General features: G+C 47.2%; 1 protein-coding gene across 2 annotated transcripts in view; it reads right to left on the reverse strand.

Annotated features, from left to right (window-relative positions):
- Positions 1-1,803: 1,803 nt before the first annotated feature.
- Positions 1,804-21,664, reverse strand: part of bcl2l1 (BCL2 like 1) — a 53,994-nt gene continuing 34,133 nt past the window's right edge. For both annotated transcript variants that reach the window (XM_056273504.1, XM_056273502.1), the window contains exon 3: positions 1,804-5,874. In XM_056273504.1, the coding sequence (XP_056129479.1) occupies positions 5,731-5,874 (144 nt within the window). In that variant the 3' untranslated portion in view covers positions 1,804-5,730. The remainder of the gene's footprint in view (positions 5,875-21,664) is intronic.

The following is a 21,664-nucleotide window of genomic DNA, read 5'->3' on the forward strand; positions in this document are numbered from 1 at the left end:
GACGTCACTGGTAATGTTAGCTAGTTTAACTAGCTAATAATAGGTGAAGTCTATTCTACATTTAATAATCACCAAAATGTCAAGTTAGAATGCCAGGTAACACTTTAGTATGGGGAACATAAAAAAACTTAATTACTAGTGAATTAGTAATGATCAAGATGTCACTTTAGTATGGGGAACATATTCTAAGTAACAAAAACTTAATTTACAGTAATTTAAGACTATGAACACTTGTATTTTTGTGTTTTGTTATGTAAGAACAGACCATATTCATTAAGTGTTAGTAAGGGAGAATAACTCTTCTTGTGGTACTACCACCTTATAAAGTCCATACTAAACAAAGCATATTGAGATGGTACTACTAATAAGCAATAATTCTGAGGTTTTAGAGGGAAAATTCATAGTTAATGGCTTACTGGTTGTATAATAAGGCCATGCAGAATAAGGCATTAATGAGTACGTAATAATGACCAATTAAGAGCCAATATGTTGCCAATTTGCATGCTAATAAGCACCTAATTAATGGTGACTACGTTCCCCATACTAAAGTGTTACCGAATGCCAATAGATCAGTGGGCCCAGATGGGAAAACGGATTTAGTCAGTGTAATAGGCTAGCCACATTGAACGAGATGTAGCCGAGCTAGCTAGGCTACAACCCGCATGATGTTGGCTACACTGTAGTCTCCCTCGCCAGACTCCCTTCAGCTACACTGTAGCAGCTAGATGTGAAACTCAGTTGCGGGGTAGGTTGATTCATCCCCCTCTTCCCCTCCCCTTGCCTTCCCTCCTCCACTCATATTTTCTAAGACCCGCTCTGGCCCCTCCCTCACCTCCTCCCCTCTCTCTCCCTCCCTGGAACAGTTTGGTCTGGCGCAGGTTGAGCCGGTGGCTATGTGGAATTCCACAGTTAGCTAAACCTGTCTGAATGGGATCACATTATTCAAACCCATATGTATTTTCATCCATTAAAAATCATAAAATGGTCCCTCCCCCTGAATATTTGGTCACGTGCTCAATTTTTGTTTATCTTTCCTAGAAACAAGGGGTGACTACCCCGGTCTCCCTTACCCAGTTAAAATGCAAACATTGTTATCACACTATTATGGTCATCCTTATTGAGTAGTATATCATGCATCATTGCATGCAGTCATGTGTAAGCCAGTAAAAAGTAATAATTGAATAAAATGCAAACGTGTGTTGAAAATGTAGCCTAGTTCCTGTGTCTTTTCCCCATGGCTGCTCTAGGTCATGATGTGTGATTTAATGTTTGCCTTTTATCATTTCAGGGTGTAATGCATTGAGTGGGGTTATTAACCCATTCCCCTGTTCCGATTGAAAGGACACTGGCCACCGACACTGCGAGTTTTTCGCAAATGTCGGTTCTTGTCCGCAGCAGCCAACGTAGCGACATAGTTAGCCATTTAAACCCTGTTCAACCTTGCCGGCTTCTATCCCTCTCTAGCGCCCCCCCGCTCTAACGTTCGAACGCGGAAGTGCAGTGGTCTATAACGGGTATCTGTGTACGCGGGCCCACGAGTGTGAAGCAGCGGCGGTGGTCCGGACCATCCAGGTAACAGGTCCTTACAGTTCTAAGAGCCACCTCTCACCGTCACCTCTCTGCTGCTGCTGCTGTGTTGGTGGTTTGGTGTCAGGTGAGGAGGGTTTCTGGTATGAAATGAACTTTCCTGCGGGTGATTACCAAGTACCAAGAGGTAACCCACGTACCTCTCGGTACTTTCCAGCACAGTGAGGCAGCTCTCCAGCCCGGGGACGAGGACAGACAGACCACAGACTCAGCAGATCTTCCAGCACGGTCTTTATTCAGGTCAAATTTCACGATGGCATTTAAAACAAACAAATCGACCATCGGACGTGGCGAGCCAATAAGTACTCCTGAGCCAATTAGTACTCCCGAGCCAGTTAGTACTCCCGAGCCGATTAGTACTCCCGAGCCAGTTAGTACTGCTGAGCCAATGAGAATACACGAGAGGGCCGCTATTTGGGACAAAGGAATGCTTCTTGCTGGTTTTGGATTTTCTTGTCTAGTAGGAGTCCAATAAACCCTAAAAACACAATAACAATTCACATCAATGCAATGTTTAAGGCCATTCAAAGGATGCTTCTTCTTTTTTTTTTACACCAAATATAAATAATGTTTCAAAGCCATCAATGATTTTTTTTTATTCCTTAAATATATTACTAAGCTAGTCCACTATTCTAATCAGTTTAAATAACTAGTATACGTATAGTGTCGTGCCAATGCTGTTAAGACTCCTTGTTTGTTTGTTTTTTTTTTTTTTTGCCATACAGTAATTCACACGCATGCATACACACGCTCACGTAGGAGGGGGAGGAACTCGGCAGAGAAGAGCCTGCAAGCAGTTTCTTGTAGAGAATACGCTAGAAAAATATATTTACTGTACTGGAATGTATCGGAGCAGAGCTCGGCGGATAGGATCGTGTGCTCGGACAGGACCGTGACCGGATCACCCACCAACAGAATGGAGACTTTATTTAGGCAAGAAACGTGTCCCCCCACAAACAGATCGGGGGAAAATAACAACATTCACACACGTGCACACACACGCACGCACACGCACAAAATAAAACACCCAACTGGAGAACAAGAAAGAGGATGACAATATTCGGTCGGGGAAGTCTGGAGAACATGTGGGTGGATGAACTCTGACGACCGGGTGACTGTGCTATGGAAATGTGAAATGAGCATTAGCAGAATGGCAGAGCCACACTATTCAAATGAGAGAGAGAGAGAGAGAGAGAGAGAGAGAGCGAGCAAGTGAGGCAGCGAGAGAGAGCAAGGGAGAGTGAGTGAGAGAGAGGGAGAGAGGGGGAGAGAATGAGCAAGAGAAATAACCAGGGCGTGAGAGCAAGTGGGAGAGGAAGAGAGAATGAGTGAGAGCGAGAGTGAGAGAGGAAGAGAGAATGAGTGAGAGCGAGAGTGAGAATGAGCGAGAGTGAGGGGGGGGGGACTCCTGTGTGGACAGGAGGCACAGCTGGCGGTTGGGTCCTGTGACTGATGTGACTGGTGTGATCATGGACGTTTCATCCATGCAGAGTGAGAGCAGGTCCACTCCGTCCACCACCACCACCTCCTCCTGCTCCCCGGTTTCATCCCTTAGGCCGGACGCACAGAGGTTCAGCCGTCTCCCTGACTAAAGCACACCTGTCGGCCTTGCAGCCACACACCTCACCGGTCGGCATAAGAAAAGGGCTCTCAAAGTCTTTAAACGGGTTCAAGGAAACAGGCACAGGATTGTGGCGCCTCCCCTGCACCTCTGCCCACTGAGGAACGTGAGCCTGCGATGTGCTCGATGTTCCGGTTATCAAAGACGTGGTAAATATTGTGTTCCATATGTAAATGAGGCGGAACAAACGGCGGGGCAACGCACACGTGAGAGTGCGTGAGTGGCAGCGGCAGCAAGCCTCGAGAGGGGGCGTGCCGTTATAATGACATCAAGGCCAAAGTGTTGGGGGGGGGGGGGATGGAGAGAACAGGGAGGAGCAGCTTCCTGTCGCTCAAACCCAAACCCTTCCTTCCCCCTCGGATCCTCCCTTCTTTTCCTGCTCTCCCCCCTTCCCTCTCCCCTCGCCGCTCCCTAGCAGATTAATCCAGATGCCAGCCGTCGGGAGCGCGATGCCGAACGCCGGCTGACAGGCAGCTCTCTTGAGTGACACCGTGTTTAAATTAAAGATGTCTGGGAATTGAAACGACGGGGCAGCCTTCTTCCACTCTCCTGCGCACCATGCCTGCGAGGGGTGTGTGTGTGTGTAGCAGCAGGTGGTCCAGCGGTGACTGACACACATGACTACCTGCCGTGACAGGCTGCTGCAGATCACAGAGGAATGGGTGGTGGTGGTGGTGGTGGTGGGAGGTTTGTTGGGTGGTGAGGTAAAGATGCGGCGAGATGGAGAAGTGACAGACTTTTGGGGGAGGAGGGGTGGTGGTGGTGGTGGAGAAGAGTACAGATAGATTTAAGACAAAAAAAAAGTATTTGCAGTTTTGGGGTATCGGACCCTTGAGATGCAGACCGACACATTCACGGCCACCCCGTCAGCTTGCGGGCCAGAGCGGCACATCTGTTAAGACAGCTGCATCATTCGTTACAAAACTAGTTTGCTACATAAAATATCAAAGGCAATGCTGCTCGCTGTGGTTACATTAACACACAATGTATCTGACAAGTTGCACATTTCCAAAGTAAATCATAAAGGATCAAAGGAAACAAAGGATTATTGGACTCGGCCATTATGGCCACCACCCCCCCACCCCCCCGCTGCTACCTGCGATACCCCAACCCTCACCCCCGTTACATCTGCACATCATCCCGCGCGAGCGGGATTTTATTGCAAATTATTGATTGACAAACGACAACGTGACAGACGTCCAACCTTCATCCGTGACCACTGCTGTTAAGTTTAAAGAATCGTTAGCGCTGTTGGTGTTGCTGTCCTTTGTTTCCCTTTTAACCTATGACCGGACGTCTGTGTCCGTGTCCCCAGAGCGCCGCTGAATCTATCGTGTGCTGCTACTGTATTCGCTGCGTCCTTTGCTACGGTTCGGGAGAACGTGACCATCTCAGCCACGTGTGCAGACTCCGCAGCAGCCATACCGATTCTCCTCGTATTGCCATGCACAGCAGTTTATGCTTAGTTGACCCACTGACCCGGCCCAATGGGGCGGAAGTCGGCGCGCACTACCATAAACCACAGCTCAGCGGGAGCGCCGGGATTTCAAAGTACAGGAGGTGAAAGCCAACACACCAAAAAACACACACACATACTAACGAAGAACTCGGTTGCCAGTTTGGTCTTTAAACACGCCCTTCCCCTTTATGTCCGCTGAATTAGTGTCTTGTCTGATCACGCCGGTGTAGGAGGATGGAGAAGGAGAAGGCGTGACCAAGCCAAAGTTATCAGTGTACGGAGACGTGGAAGGTGATCTTGAATGTTGCTGCGATGAAAAAGGGTAAGTGGCGGGAAATGGGGAAGCACAAAAGCTGTGCTGCTCGGAGCGCCTCCTTTGTACAGGGTGGGCAGGTGGTGCATCTCCCCAGCGTTCACTCTCCATATGGCACGTACAATAACTATTGCAGAGGTGTCTGTGGGACCAAGAGCCCAGCTACACGTCATCATTTTGGGAGACTCGGAGCTAACTTGGCTCAACAACACACGCTTGTTCTTCTTTCTTCTTTTTTTTTAAAGACTGGGACCAGTTTTGTCCTTTCCGGGGGGGAAAAAAAGGAATCACACCTAGAGGGTGCTGTAAAACTCAAAAAACAATTGTTAAAATTCTTCATTACAGTAGGTCAGGAGGGTACAGGGACCAGTCGGTGTCCCGCCCTTCACGAGGATTGTTGGGGTTGGAGTCCAGTTGAACATAAAACAAGAAAAACAACAGCGTCTCTCTCTCCCTCGTCTTCATGCTTGCTCTCGTTTTCTCTCAAAAGTTCCACCACTCTCTCTCAGTGCATCAAGAGAAAAACAAATGTAAACTTCAGCAGTTCTTGGCAAAGTAAAAGAGCGCTAGAGGAGAGGATAGACGCCAAAGAGATCCTTCATTTGAAGCTTTACGTTCTGTAGGTTAAGGGGTACATGTGTGCGCATCTGTGTGTGTGTGCATGGGTGCGTACGTGCGTGCATGTGTGTGTGTGTGCGGGAATATGCATGTTGAGGGGTGGGGGTGTTGGTTCTTGTCTTCTTTCAGCTCTCACAGACGTTTCTGGGCAATGAGGGACCCCACCACAACCCCTGTCACCAAGGTCATCCCTGCCAGGAGCCACTTCCTGAAGCTCTCCTGAGACTTCCTGCTCTCTGCCGCCGCGTCGTTGCCAAAGATCTCTGCAAACCGCTCCTGAAGGGTAGAGAGAGCGAGAGAGAGAGAGAGAGAGAGAGAAGTCAAAAAGGAAGAGAGAGAAAAACAGTTAGCATCAGCACATTAGGTATGAAAAACAATGTGTTAAAAAACCATGGGAGAAACCACAACAACGCATACACACAGTCCAGAAAACTCCCTACAAGCCCACACACAAAGACCACAGGGAAACGAAAAAGCAAAGGTGGATTCCCTCCGTAAAGGTCCCTCGACCTTTAAACAAACTGAGAACTGATAGGTCTCCTACAACGGGTGCCCTTATGACTGGTGCAACCCACATAGCGCCGAATGGAAATTTCCATCCAACAACGGTGCCATACAGGTAGACTACGTCGCAACCAAAAAAATACCAAAAAGCCACCAGCATCAGTCATGTGCACAGTCACAACAAGCACTAACTGGTAAAAGGAGAGCATCCACACCATCACCAAAACTCAGTGCTCCATCACATCATCCGGATTAGAAAAGTTTCTGTTCTTTAGAATCCCATCAGTTCTGCAGAACTTCCCTACAGTACAACCTTCATCAGTTCAGCAGAACTTCCCTACAGTGCAACTTTCATCAGTTCTGCAGAACTTCCCTACAGTACAACCTTCATCAGTTCTGCAGAACTTCCCTACAGTACAACATTCATCAGTTCTTGCAGAACTTCCCTACAGTCCAACATTCATCAGTTCTGCAGAATTTCCCTACAATACAACATTCATCAGTTCTTGCAGAACTTCCCTACAGTACAACATTAATCAGTTCTTGCAGAACTTCCCTACAGTACAACATTCTTCAGTTCTGCAGAACTTCCCTACAGTACAACCTTCATTGTTGACATTTTTTCCCCTCTGTCATCCCTGATACGCCCACCCCACAATCCGTCCCCTTCCCGGAAATGATTCAGGATGGTCCATTTCAAACCAAAACAGTATGTAGTGCTATGATAGCCACTAGGGGGAGCCAGTGTGCGTGTGTTGAAGTAGACCCACATATAATGCAAGTGTTGTTACAGCTCGACGTCTAAACAGTCTTAAACGTTAGAAGGTTTTTTCATCTAATCAAATAAACCAAACATTTTACACAAATGTGTCTAGTCTGGGTCTCTCTACAGAGTTAAAGCCAAGACATATTAAGATGAATTCTAAAGCATGTTAGAATAATATAACAGACTGGGTTTGCTGGTGAAATAAATGTGCTACTAACTTCAGACCTATCAGAAAGCAGGCGTGCCTGGGCCGACTTAACTGATACACATCACAGCAAGAAACACAACATTCACCTCTTAAACTGAATTTGTTCAACAATATTAACAACATTTCAACATCATGAGTTTATTTAATCTGACCTGAATAGCTGTTACGATTTAAATGGGAGATTTATCAAAGTCTAACTGACAAACTCCAGTCTCGATTGGCCTGAGGTCAAGGTAGGAGTTAACAGACGGGATAAAGGACGCTTTATCTGGGGAATGTTACTGGAAATTATGTCCGGAGGACGGCCCGAGAGGTAATCGCAGAAAGAGTCGTTTGTGAAGGCCTTCGATGACTTAAGAGCAAACAGACTGAGCAGCATCCAGCTACTGCCAGAAACGAAAGAGAAAACACTGCAGAAAACAAAGCGAGGCTTTATTTTCCCTCTTACAAGTCCTGCCCTTAACACTTCCATCCGTTTCTTCTTTTAGATATCCAAATTCCTAAATACCCACTGTCCAATGGCTTTCATTTCTAGTCACTTCGAAACTGCAGTTAGATGGTCGACGACAGACTTGGCCCAGATGAGAAGAAGATGGGATGAGCGACAACGCTGGTGAGAGCGATGGGAAAAGATTGGACGGCGGGGGAGGGGAACCACAACCTGACGTAGAGGGAGGATACCGGAGGGAGCTGGGAGAGGCCAGGTTACGTGGCCATCATCCCTCAGGCATGTCAGGAATCCTCGTCTGATTGCAGAGGCGTGACGTCTCTCCCACACCCTTCTCATCTTCAGCTGTCTGACACGCCGGCGTTGTCATCGCTGGACTGATATGACTAACTGGACAGGGTTAGGAAACTATGACTCCGGTTTCCTCTGACAGGATGGGAGATACCATGCAACTCCGTAACTGTGTGTGTATGTGCCTGTTTGTGTGTACAGGCAAGACTAAGCGTTACCAGAAGCTGAGTAGGTGGTAATTAGGGGTTCCGGGTAAGTGAGAGCAGCTTCTTAGAACGAGGGGTTGAGCATGCTACGAGGAGATAAGAGAAGGAAGCGCACAGCGAGGAGCTCAGTCCTGCGGTGGGCCACGGTCCTCAGCCAGAAACACACCACCGTTAGCTAGCGTCCCTGTTCATTTTCATACGTCAGCAAGTCACAAACACACACTGCACCACATTTAATACTACATTTATTTCACCAAAAGTTGTGTTAACTGGAAGAACAGGGGGCGATATGGTGGGCTCCACTGACAGGACTACACTGAATGACATGAACAGAAATACAGAACCCGGCAACATTCTTATAATCAGTGGCTTATATTTGGAAAAAAGGGGTTTTATATATCCTAAATACACAGGTCTTCTGCACAAACCCTGTTTTGAGAGAAAAATAAATCACTCTGAACTTTGTTTCTCTTTCCCTTCTTTGCTCCGTTTCTGATGAATGGAATAGATAAACATTTGCTATGAAGCCGAACCAACACCGTTTTAGGAGTCCGGCAGCTAAATTCTCCAACCACTTGTAGACTAACTTTTGGAGGACTATAAACAGAGGTGCACATAAGTGGTGCGCAGGTGCGCATGCGCACTTAAAATATTCAACAAGCACCAGATTCAAGTGTTTTACTGCACATTTGCGTACCAAACATTTTGCAGTGCAGCGTATGAGCCACTGCTTTTAGCCAATGCTATAGTATGAGCCACTAATTTCTCCAGAATGTCAAAGAAGCAAGCGACATTGAGTAATTTCTTTGGTGTTCCTCCACCTCCACCAAAGAAACGCCATACTGAACCAGAACCAAAGTCAAAGCGTAAGTTTTCAGAGAAATGGCTGCAGGACATCGGCTGGCTTCAAACAGATGACGCCCGCACTGAGATGTGGTGTAAACTATGTCGGGAAAATCCCACATTAGCGTACAGAAACTGCCACTTTTATATGGGGACAAAAAACTTCAGCCATCCAGCTTTTGATAAGCATGCAAACAGCAGAGAACACCAGAAAGTAGTGGAAGCTATTGCTAACAGGCGCAGCCAGGACCAGAGACCCAGCGGCCTGCTCGACAGGTGGCAAGACAGACTGACGGAAGAACAACATCAGGCACTGACAAACATGTTCTTGTTGGCCTTTCACAAAGCGAAACATGCACGTCCTATGCATTCATATGAGGAGGATATTCCGCTTCTCAAGAGGTTAGGAGTTAACGTCGGGACTGCTTATCATTCGCGAGAAGGGGGATCCCGCATCACGGAGAGCATCGCTCAGACAATAAGTTCAGAGTTAAGTGAAAAACTGAAAGCAGCTGAATTTTGGGGTGTGCTTTTCGATGGATCCGAAGATATAACAAAAACGGAGCAGGAAATTGTGTACATTGTTTCTGTGTCCCGCAATGGAGAATACAGCTCAGACTTCCTTGGATTAATTAATCTGGGGGCCAACCGAACAGCACAGGACATAGTGGATGGACTTGTGCAACTGTTCAATGATTGTGGTTTAGCGGAGTGGAAGGCAAGGTTGGTGTCGGTATGCAGTGATGGAGCAGCGGTCAACGTTGGAGTTTACAACGGGGTTCGTCCCAAATTACGTCAGATGGTGGATATTGGGGATTCCCTTGTGCATATCCTGTGCACCGCCCACACGTTGGAGAACTGCGCTAAATCAGCTGATCGTGCGGTCCCATACTGTGAGTCATTTAATAAATCTATCATCACTTTGCTAAGTTTTTACTTAAAGAAAGGGGGTGCAAAACGAATTGCACAACTACAAAAGATATGTGAGGGGAAAGACATTGATTTTGTCAAACTAGGTAAGTTCCACAACATCAGATGGTCTGCATGGAGACAAGAGACTCTGTTTAAAATATGGAGAATGTTACCAGCCATTCAGATCCAAGTGGCAACAAGTGATGACAGTAGCCTAAAACATATCAGCACAGAGCGTTTTCGTTGTTTCCTAGCCAACATGCTTGATGTTGGGAACATTTTACAGTTCACCTCCCTCAGGTTCCAGAAAGACAATCTTACTATTGGTGAATGCAAAGATGAGCTCATGGTTGCTATTGGACAGTTGACGCTACTGATGGGCAGTGAGGGCAAGTACAGGGAGGAGACTGTGGCACATGCTGAAGCTGACAGGGATAAGATTGATGTGTTGAGAGCTTTAATTCATGAATTTTAAAGCAGATATGAATCCCTCAAATCATGCGATCACTTTTTGATTTTTGATCCTACAACTTGGCCTAATGAAATGAAAGACCTCCATGGTTTTGGGAACACAACACTTAGTAACATCCTTGAGAAATATGAGGCCAGCATGCGTGTTGACAAAGATTCAACTTTAAGAGAGTGGATGTGTTTAAAGCAAGCTGGAAAACGTTTGGCAGCCTCCTCTGTGCATGATCTAGTCAATGTAGTGAACACCAGCAACCCAGGCAGTTACTCCAACATTCAGAAAGTCCTTCTGCTGTCTCTTACACTGCCCTTGAGCAGTGCTGCGTGTGAGAGGGGATTTTCACACCTGAATATAATAAAAAACAAGTACAGATCCTGCCTGTCAGTCTATCGCCTCTCATCTCTAATGCACATCCACTTATCTAAGTTCAAAACAGAAACCTTTGACCCAAAGCCAGCAGTAGACTTGTGGATGCAAACAGCTAATCGTAGGCTGAAGCAGCGAGAAAGGAGCAGGCCTAGTACATCTGGTGTTTTTGAAATAGAGGAAGACAGTCTGGAGGGGAGTGATGAAGATGACGATGATGTCCTGTAGGATAACAGAACTTTCAGTGCTTTAAATAGCAGTATCTGTTGTGAGTTTGATTTGGTTTTCAGTGTTTGAAAAAGCAGTCATTTGTATATTTAGTTTTCAGTGCTTGAAGAGCAGTCATTTCATTTGAAAGTCACATGTATGGCACTTTAAAGAACAGGAATGTTGTTGTAACCTACTGCTTTTATTCATTTTCAATTGAAATTAAAGTACATGTAATGTTATCCACGTATCCCTCATATTTTGTTCATTTTGTGAGGTGGGTGGGTCATGGAAAAATGCATTTAAAAAAAGCCAGAGCACCAAGCAAGAACCTCAGGTGCTCCTTTGAGAACCAGACCAAAAAAATTATGTGCACCCCTGACTATAAACGGTCTATAAATTAACAAAGCAAAATCAAGTTGTTTGTTTCTTCCCTGTGGTAGAAAAACAGCTACCAGCCCTTCAGGCTAGTGCTGCTATGCTAGCCACCATCACTGGACCTGCACAGGTGTATGGCTGCCAGGGGAGAACAGCAAAACATCTCCAACAGGTTCAAGAGCTGACGACCACAATGCACTTGATGAAAGAGTAACCAGGAATCAGGAATATTTGTCATTTCATTCCATGCCCCTGCTCACATGAAATGAAACAAAATATTGTTTCCCCCAGCCCACAGCAGTGCAACACAAAGACAAAAACACACATCCAAACTACAAGAAAACATACAGCTAAACTACAAAACACTACAAAATACATATATATATATATATATATATATATATATATATATATATATATATATATATATATATATATATATAAATTCACTGTCCAGGACAGCGAATGCCAGGATGACTGTCGGAACTGCCGGTCTGTATGGGCTAGCAGTTAGCTTAGCCCGCCCCGTTTCCACATCCTGTCAGACCACCCTCGGTGTTTCCTCTTCGGGCGCAGCTCCAGACCGGACCGTGGTCTCTGGGCCCACAGGACAGCAGACCAGGCTATCCCAGCTGATCCAGCACCAGCTCTCCCAGCCGTCAAACAAAGACAAAACTTAAGACGCAGACGTGGACAAAGACACTGCATGGACAGTACTGGGTGAGGCCGCCACAAACGTAAGTTTGCGCCGCCATCTTCCCACACCGGTACTGGGTGAGGCCGCTGCAAACGCGAATTCGCGCCGCCATCTTCGCACACCAGAAGCGGTGTCTTACGCTTAACACCTGCTTTAGATCACCCTTGATGGTTGCACTTTAACGTTCCGAGGACTGCTGTGCTTTTGTGTCATATTTTGAAGAAAACGTCGCCCATGGTCGACCGCTTTACCCAGCTAGTCTAGCTCACAGTCTCTTTGTCATCACATGCATAAATGCTGTTGTGAAACTCTTCTCTCGACGCTTCAGTCAACCATTCTTTAGAAGCTCGTACACCAGAGGCGGTCATGAGCATTCAAAACTGAAAATGACTAGGATCTGAGGAATGAAAACACGAAATCTGATGCCTGTAGCATGGATGGTGTGTCATGGGTGGCTTCCATGGCACACACAAGAAGGTGCAGAAAAGATGTGACTTTCACCTTAATCGTAGATCCAAACATTCCCTCGGCTTCTCCGCCTTGCCACCTGTCCTTTGTTCACTGTTCGGCGTGGCTCCGCATTCCTGTGCTCTGACCTGCTCTACCAAGGTTATGTCATCTCCAAAGCAATGAGATTGTGAGGAGTCAAAAGCAAACTTCCTGAGGGTTTGGACACACAACAAATGTTATCTATGTCACCATAACTTCCCACAGGCCCTGATGTTAGTACAATATTTTATGACGACCGAGAGTGGCTTTCCTGCTAAAAACTCCAGCACTGCAATAGTGACGGCATGCGTCAACTTTTCAGTCTATGCCAGCAGCTGCAGAACACATTTTCCTGCATCCGCTGTGGATTTTCTTTCTCTGCTTCCCTGCTTGCATTTTTTTCCTCTCTCACAGTTTGTCATTTCCTGTATATTTGATGGATTACATTTCTTAATAACATTAAAAAATCAAAATCAAACCATCCTTCCACACCTTCCATTCCAGTTATGCTCAGTCATAAAGCCAAAGGCCATTTACAAAAGCCCTGGCAGGGTCAGGACAGCACCAGACCCGAGCGAGGGGCTTTAAAGTACAGTCCACCTCTACCTACATCTTCTGAAGTTTACCCTAAAAATATGTCATATCCAACTGCCCTGCCCTTGCAGACAGGTGCAGTCAGCAGATTTTACTCCTGGTGGAGCTGGGATGGAAGACAGTTAAAACCATATTAAAAACTTGCCTTAATGGCTCCAGGCGGTTTCTTATGCCATGTTGTTCTTGGCTCGGGTAATACAGCTCTGTGTATTTCTCTACTTCATAAATACACAGTATGTCATTCAAGTTTTTTTTGGGGGGGAGGGGATGTTCCCCCCTTTTTCTTCCCAACTGTGTTCAGCCAATTACCCTATTTTCCGATCCGTCCCGGTCGCTGCTCCACCCCCTCTGCCGATCCGGGGAGGGCTGCAGGCTACCACATGCGTCCTCCTGCCTCCTCCCATACATGTGGAGTCGCCAGCCGCTTCTTTTCACCTGACAGTGAGGAGTTTCACCAGGGGGATGTAGCACGTGGGAGGATCATGCTAGTCCCCCCCCAGTTCCCTCTCCCCTCCAAGAAGGTGCCCCGACTGGCCCGAGGTGGCGCTAGTGCAGTGATCAGGACACATTCCCACATCCGGCTTCCCACCCGCAGGCATGGATAATTGTGTCTGTAGGGATGCCCGACCAAGCCGGAGGTAACACGGGGATTCAAACCGGCGATCCCTGTGTTGGTAGGCAATGGAATAGACCGCCACGCCACCCGGACGCCCCCGTCATTGGTTTTTGATTTGCAGGTTTGTCTCGATCGGTGTTTGATAAACTATAATAGTAATCATAGTCACAACATCAGAATGATAACAGCATATTTTCATGCCCTCATGTCTGAAACCTCAGATATTGGCTCAGGAGACACGAGTAAGTACATACTGCTGTTTATATTCACATGATTAATGTTAACATTTTGACTGTTACGCGAAAACTGCATGTATATGTTTCGCACATGCAGCGGAATAAAAAAATAGACCTGAACCATCAAACTCACAGCGGAGGGAAAAAAATGACAGGTGTAGTATGTGCCCGTGGTGTCCACATGTTGTGTACACTGCCCTCGTCATTTATGACCCACCTTCATTAAACCTCTAAATCAAAGCAACTTAACTTGATTTTAAACCCCAAATCTATTTTGCCGGAAGAAACAAGCTGTCGTTCATCTCAGACTGTGTGACTATCTGGGTTTTCCCTCTCCACCGTGCAGAAAGACTGCATTTAACCAGCGGACACCACTCGGTTTTATAGGGTCACACATGACTTGGGGTCAAACATGACCCTGAGACACTCGTAGTACCCTAGTGGTTTACAGCTTCCATGGAATTATGAACATATCTTCTAATGTTGGGGAGCCTGTAGGAAAAGGCATCACATTCCAGGTTGAGAAGAGATCACGTAGAGCAGGGGTGTCAAACTCCAGGCCTCGAGGGCCGTAGTGTCTGCAGGTATTTGTTGCAACCGTGCACTACACCACCTGGATCAAGGAGGAAAAGGAACTAGTTTAATCAGGTGGTGTAGTGCATGGTTGCAACAAATACCTGCAAACACTGCGGCCCTCGAGGCCTGGAGTTTGACACCCCTGACGTAGAGTCCTCTCCCTGCTGTTAAACACTGCGATGGCTCATTCTGACCCGCAACACAACAGAAGGGCTTTAAAAGGCCAACTATCGATTGCAGCACTGACTACAATTGACGTGCTTCAACTTTTGACTTGGTCTAAAAAACAAGTCCGATGTCAACGAGGGTTGAGTTCCCAGTCAACAAGTGGGTGGAACCAAACGCAGAAATTATTCTTTCTTGGCAGCAAGATGTTGTCATGCAATCTCATCAGGATGGTTGAGACATCTACTTAAGCAACATGGCTCTGCAATACTGCCAACACAGTTCCCCAGAGTACCACAATGGACCTCTAGGTCCACAACGCCTGGGCAACATGGAGTCATGACGTGCCTTTAAGATCGTGTGAGAAAAAGGAAGGGAGTATTTGAAAATAAAAGCTTAGTCGTAGCATTCGCAATGCGAGGTGCTTCCTTCATCTCATTGTGTGGGGCTTCCTTAGCAATGTGAGGAATGCGGGTGTGGGAACCAGACGCAGCACTCTGTACTGGTGACTGACGCCTGTGAAATGGACGTGTCGGGGCACGTCACCGTCAGGCAGCAGGAGGTGACCCTCTGGGCTGCATTTTATCTGGCTAACACACCAGCCATTTCATAAAACGGCTTCGAGAACGGAGCATGAAACGAGCCGGCTAGGTTCTGCTCCTCAGGCTGACAGGACAGGCCCAACCACAGACACCAGAAGGTGTAGGAATAAATAAGAGTATACTTCCTCCTACTCCTTTTTGAACAGGCAATATTTGTGTTGCTTATGAGAATTTGCTTCAGATTTATCTCCAAATCCTGCAAGTTTGTTTGCAGGATTAGGAACGAGTATATTAGAGGGACAGCTCGGGTTGGGTGGTTTGGAGACAAAGCAAGAGAGACAAGATTGAGATGGTTTGGAAATGTGTGGAGGCGAGATGCTGGGTATATTGGGAGAAGGATGCTGAATATGGAGCTGCCAGGGAAGAGGAGAAGAGGAAGGTCAAAGAGGAGGTTTATGGATGTGGTGAGGGAGGACATGCAGGTGGCCGGCGTGACAGAGGAAGATGAAGAGGACAGGAAGAGATGGAGACGGATGATCCGCTGTGGCGCCCCCTAACGGGAGCAGCTGAAAGTAGCAGTAGTAGTAGTAGTAGTAGTACTAATGATAACTTGTTCATTGAGTTTGTTGTATAGGTTTATTGTTCATCTCATCTCATCATCAGCCGCTTCTCCGGGGTCGGGTTGCGGTGGTAGCAAGCTAAGTAGGGCACTCCAGACATCCCTCTCCCCAGCAACGCCCTCCAGCTCCTGCTGGGGGATCCTAAGGCATTCCCAGGCCAGATTGGATATGTAGTCCCTCCAGTGAGTTCTGGGTCTACCCCGGGGTCTCCTCCCAGTTGGCTGTGCCCAGAAACCCTCCAAAGGAAGGAGCCAGGAGGCATCCTGATCAGATGCCCGAACCACCTCAACTGGCTCCTTTCGACGCAAAGGAGCAGCGGCTCTACTCCGAGCTCCCTCCGGATGTCCAAGCTCCTCACCCTATCTCTAAGGCTGAGCCCAGACACCCTACGGGGGAAACTCATTTCAGCCGCTTTTATCTGCGATCTCACCCTTTCAGTCACTACCCAAAGCTCATGACCATAGGTGAGGGTTGGAACGAAGATTGACTGGTAAATTGAGAGCTTTGCCTTCCGGCTCAGCTCCCTCTTCACCACAACGGTCCGGTACAATGTCCGCATTACTGCTGATGCCGCACCAATCCGCCTGTAGAGGGGCTGGACTCTCTTTTTACATGTTCGACATAAAAATAAATCAAATCAAACGTCGTGGATCCCAAAAACGTATGTACGGCTCTGTGGAGAGCAAAGTGGGCTAGTTTCTCTTGGAGACACATGTGATGTTCATAAGAGCTCTATGGCAATCTGTGTCCACGCCAACTGAGGGGACTCAAAAGAGATGTCCTACAGCTCTAGTGTCCTACTGCTCTAGTGTCCTACAGCTCTAGTGTCCTACTGAGGGCTAAATTAGCTACTACAACTCATCTCAGTGCTGAAGTCGTGCTGCAGCACCAGCTTGTCATAAAGACCACATGCTGATCTGCTGATTTCAATGGTAACAGAACGACTGAATAGCTGCTGGAAGGTGCTGCGGACAGAATGCTGGAGGGGTCTTTCTCATGCTCCCAGCACCCCCCCCCCTTTACTATGCGCATACACCTCAAAGACGGTGCTGGTAGACAGCTTCACTCTCCTTTATCCCGCCTGGCAGGTAAAGCCCAGCTTTATCTCCCCTCCAAATCACCCCCCACCCCTTCCCCTCTGCCTTTCACACAGTCACACCATCGCTTCTTTACATCCGCCCCATGTCCTGGGAGGGGGTGGGGGGGGGCAGATGTTAGGCTGCTGACCGGAGCGCAGGCCTGCAGCACAGGGAAGACCAGTCTTGTCTTTTTTTCTATGTATGTGCAGTAATTTCTTTGTTTATGTGTTGGTTTAGCTTTTTCATCTCCTAGTTAGTGGGGCAGAAAGAAAAAAAGAGGGATGAAGGAGGATTAACTCGTGAAAGAGGGAGGAGGGGGAGGAGCGAGAGCACGAGAGATGGTGATAAGGGGCTAAACAGCAGATTCCACACCGGTCTATCTCAGGGTCTCATTAGGGCTTGTGTGTGTGTGTGTGTTTGTGTGTGTGTGTGTGTGTGTGTGGTGTGTGTGCACGGCTGTCTCTGCCCGTGTGTTCGTGCCTCTCTCCCTCTCTGTGTGGTCGATGAAAGGCATGACGCTACGTGTGGAGAAAGGAACAGTTAACGATCATCAGCAACATCTTCCCATACATCAGTTATGTCATAACAGGGTTGCTCCAGTGTTGCAGCAGCGCAACCTGCAACAGCCGAGTCCTCCGCTGCTGAAACCCCGGCCAGGTCACACACACACCAGACACCCGGCCACGGCTCTGAAGCACAGAACGAGCTACTTCCTCACTGACAGAGCTGGTCTGTATCACTGACAGCAGAGCTGGTCTGTATCTCTGTCCTGCACGTAGGTGGTGGTATCTGACTCGGACAGCGCCGTTCTGCCATACGCAGGGTGGCAACCAGTAGTACACATGATGAGCGGCAGGACACACGATGCACCCACTGGGGTCACACACGGCGGCCCGGAAGCTGGCTACCTGGTAGCAAGATGATGGCGGCGATGAAACGAGGCTAACACAATGTGGAGAGCCGAACCCCCCGTTAAAATACGCTGCAGCGTGGAACACACAACGTACCACACGAGGCTCAGCGGTGATAACTAGCACGTTCTGTGCACTGACGCACACATGCACACACACACACTCACACACGCAGGCTGCTCGGAGAGGGTGCACAACACAGCAATGGGCTGACACAGATCAGCTAAATGCAGCCGCTCTCAACCAGTCCTTTCCAGAGACGGGAACCAAATAATGAACGCACAACGCAGAAAGTTGCTGAACCTGTACGCGGTCATATAGGCATGCTGGCTCACGGGTGGGGGCGTGGTACGCGGTCATGTAGGCATGCTGGCTCACGGGTGGGGGCGTGGGACACGCAGGGAAAAACAGCATTTTTTAGTGGCGAGGCTTAAGAGGTCTCTCAACCTGCTCCGGTAATGTGAGGACAAAAATATGAACAAACGCCCCCGATGAGTCCACACACACGCGCGCACACACACACACACACACGTACACTCCCTCTCACTCTCTCTCACACACACACAAACACATACACACACACTCTCTCTCTCTCTCTCTCTGAGCATGTGTGGAATTCCCGGCGTTGTGGTTGTGAAGGGCCCCTCTGACACAGTTGTGTGTCAGAGAGGAGGCTGTGCTGAGTCACAGCGGACCAACACAGAACCCCTCCATGACTGGCGACTGACCCTGGGGAGCAGCATGCTGTTACCGTGGTAACCAACAGTGAGTGGTTACAGTAAAACAGGGAGGGGGGGAGGGGGTGGAGACAGAAAAAGGAAGGGGGGCTGTATTCGTTGTTTACCGCTTATCAGCTGGCCTGAGTTTCACCGGGTTGCTCCCTTCTTGACCAAGAGCAACCAACAACTTTGTGACGCACTGCACTTCTGACACAATCACGACACACATGTTGAAATACGGACACCACAGATTATGGTAAGGTCTCCCTCTAGGCTGAAACAGGGTAGGGAGACATATACAAGGCAGAGTAGAAGAAGAAAACGTGTTCTCCACTGGCCTTAGTAGCGGGGGGCGGGGGGGAGTACACAAAAATGTGGCCCGATTACAAATATTTTGTCCTTGTACACAATCAAAAAGGACAGCAACAGAGATAAAAGGGAATAAAAGATCCCGGCCTTGGGCTGACAACAGGAAGTGAAGTTGGCAATAGAAGACAGACAGGAAGTACACAGTTCAGTAGTTCACAAGAAGCTGATTGCCTGACTGGTCACAAGGAAAAGCGGCTGACTGTTCATTACTTCTTCTGACCTCTTCTTCTTCTGTCACTCAGTGAAGCCTCCTGCTGGTCCTGACAGTCTGGATATGCACACGCACACACACCAGCGCACACGCAGACACACACACTTGCATACGCAGCATATGACCACGTTGGCGTCGCTGTTTTTGTTTGTTGAGTAAACTCTGATAACAGCTCAAAGCCTGCTCCGCTGCTCCGATCGGCCCAATCCGCCAGAGGCTGACGTCAGGCCGTGGTCAAGCTCCATCCCGACCGGCTTCCAACGGCCGAGATCAGCAGCCTGCGTGAGTGGACCTGTGTGTAATGATTGTGTGTGTATTCTGACCTTTGCCTCGGATTGTGACAAAGAGTCCATGAGTAAATCACGGGGAACGCTGCGATCGAAGGAACAGCAGATTAAATTCCAAGAGAGAAGCGACTTGGCGAAGGAAAGAAACTAGCGTCTTCCGAATGACACCGTTGACTCGGTGATGTTTGAAATTAAGCGTGAAAATATTTGTCGAGACATACAAAATGCTCGACTACAGCTTAAAGAGCTCTAAACTGGGACGTTGAGTGACTCTTCATCATCTCGGAGTCGCTGTTCTTTCAGCCCTAACCCATGTCTACGTACGAGAGGAGAAAACAAAGCAAGAGAGACAAGAAATAAAAAGACCCGAGGAAGTTACCGGAGACTGTTTCTTGTCAGTTCCGTCGTCAGAATTAGAATTAAAGAGGTCATTTACGATAAGCATCTTTACCATCAACAGCATGAACTATCACCACCAGCTCGGGGTAATGAGGCACTGTGGTCTGGTGGTCAGACTGACAAAACCTAAACCAGGTCACACCGACCTTTGTAGGTCCCATCATGAGACCCTCTGGGTAGGATAAGACAACCAGCAAATAAAAGTGTCTCCAATCTGGAATTTCTATAATCTTTTAATCATTGTCCTTGTCGTTACCTCACTTCCACATCCTCTTCCTGCTTCCCATCATCTATCCCCCCCCCCTGCTTTGCCCGTTGGCGCAGACCCAGTTAAACAACCGGGCAGCCAAACATAAGGCACCCCTGGTAAAGCTCACTCCTGCCTATTACATCCTGCACTGGGACATTAAACAGTCTTGCTTCCAGTATTTAGATGGAAACTTTACAGAGAGTGAAGCATACAAATACAGTGCTGCGAATATAAGTATTTGCCCCCTTCCCTGATTTCCTCTATTTTTGCCTATTTGTCACACCGAATAATTTCAGAGCTTCATACAAAATGTAATGTAAGACAAGGAGAACCCAAGTAAATACAAAATACAGTTTTTAAATGATCATTTCATCTATTGAAGGAAAAAAGTTATCAAACAACCATATCACCCATGTGAAAAAGTAACTGCCCCCCTGAACTTCATAACTAACTGGTTGTGGCACCTTTAGCAGCAACAACTGCAACCGAACGCTTTCTATACTTGGAGATCAGTCGTCCACATCGCTGTAGAAGAATTCTGGCCCACTCTTCTTCACAGAATTGCTGTAATTTAGCAACATTGGAGGGGTTTCGAGCATGATCTGCTTGTTTAAGGTCCTGCCAGAGCATCTCAATGGGATTCAAGTCAGGACTTAGACTAGGCTACTCCAAAACCTTCATTTTGTTTCATTTAAGCCATTCTGAGGTAGACTTTATCTTGGGTTTTGGATCATTGTCCTGCAGCAAAATCCAATTACGCTTCAGATCATGGACTGATAACCAGACATTCTCTGTACCATTTCTAGTGCAGAGCAGAATTCAGGGTTCCTTCAATGATGTCAAGTCTTCCAGGCCCTGAGGCAGCAAAGCATCCCCACACCATCACACTACCACCTTGCAACTCTCCCATGAACTCCATTTTTGCCCAGTCTTTCTTACTGTCGAATCCTGAACGATGACCTTAGCTGAGGCTAGAGACACCTGCAGTTCATCCTGAACGATGATCTTAGCTGAGGCTAGAGACACCTCAGTTCTTCAGATGTTGTCCCGGGTTTGTGACCTCCTGATTTAGTCGTTGCTGCAGCCTTGGATAAATTTTGGTAGGCTGGCCACTTCTGGGAAGATTCACTATTCCCCGGTTTTTGCCATTTGGAGACAATGGCTCTCACTGTGGCTCGCTGCAGTTACAGAGGCTTAGAAATTAACTTTCCAGTCAGATATATCTCAAATTTTTTTCGCATCTCTTCCGGAGTTTCTTTTGATGGCGGCATAATGTGATGCTTGTTGAGATCTTGTAGCCTACTTTACATTGATGGTAAGGTTCCATATAAGTCCTGTTTAGATTAAACAAGGCTGGCAGTAATCAAGCTTGGGCATGTCTGCTCTAATTGAGTCCAATGATCAATTAAATCTGATTAATTGTTTGACTGAGTAAACAAGGGGGCAATTACTTCTTCACACAGGGTCAGATGCTGTTGAATAACAATTTTATTTAAATGAATAAAATTATAATTTAAAAACTGAATTATGTGTTTACTCGGTTTCTCTCGGTCTTGTTACATTTTCTATTAAGATCTGAAACAATTAAGTGCGCCAAATATGCAAAAAATAGAGGAAACCAGGAAGGGGGCAATACTTTTTCAAGGCACTTTAATTGTGTAAGACTCATCTGTGGATTTTTTAAAGGGATAGTTTAATCAGTTTTATG

This window comes from Lampris incognitus, chromosome 2 (genome assembly GCF_029633865.1).
Source record: "Lampris incognitus isolate fLamInc1 chromosome 2, fLamInc1.hap2, whole genome shotgun sequence".
Classification (NCBI taxonomy): Eukaryota; Metazoa; Chordata; class Actinopteri; order Lampriformes; family Lampridae; genus Lampris; species Lampris incognitus.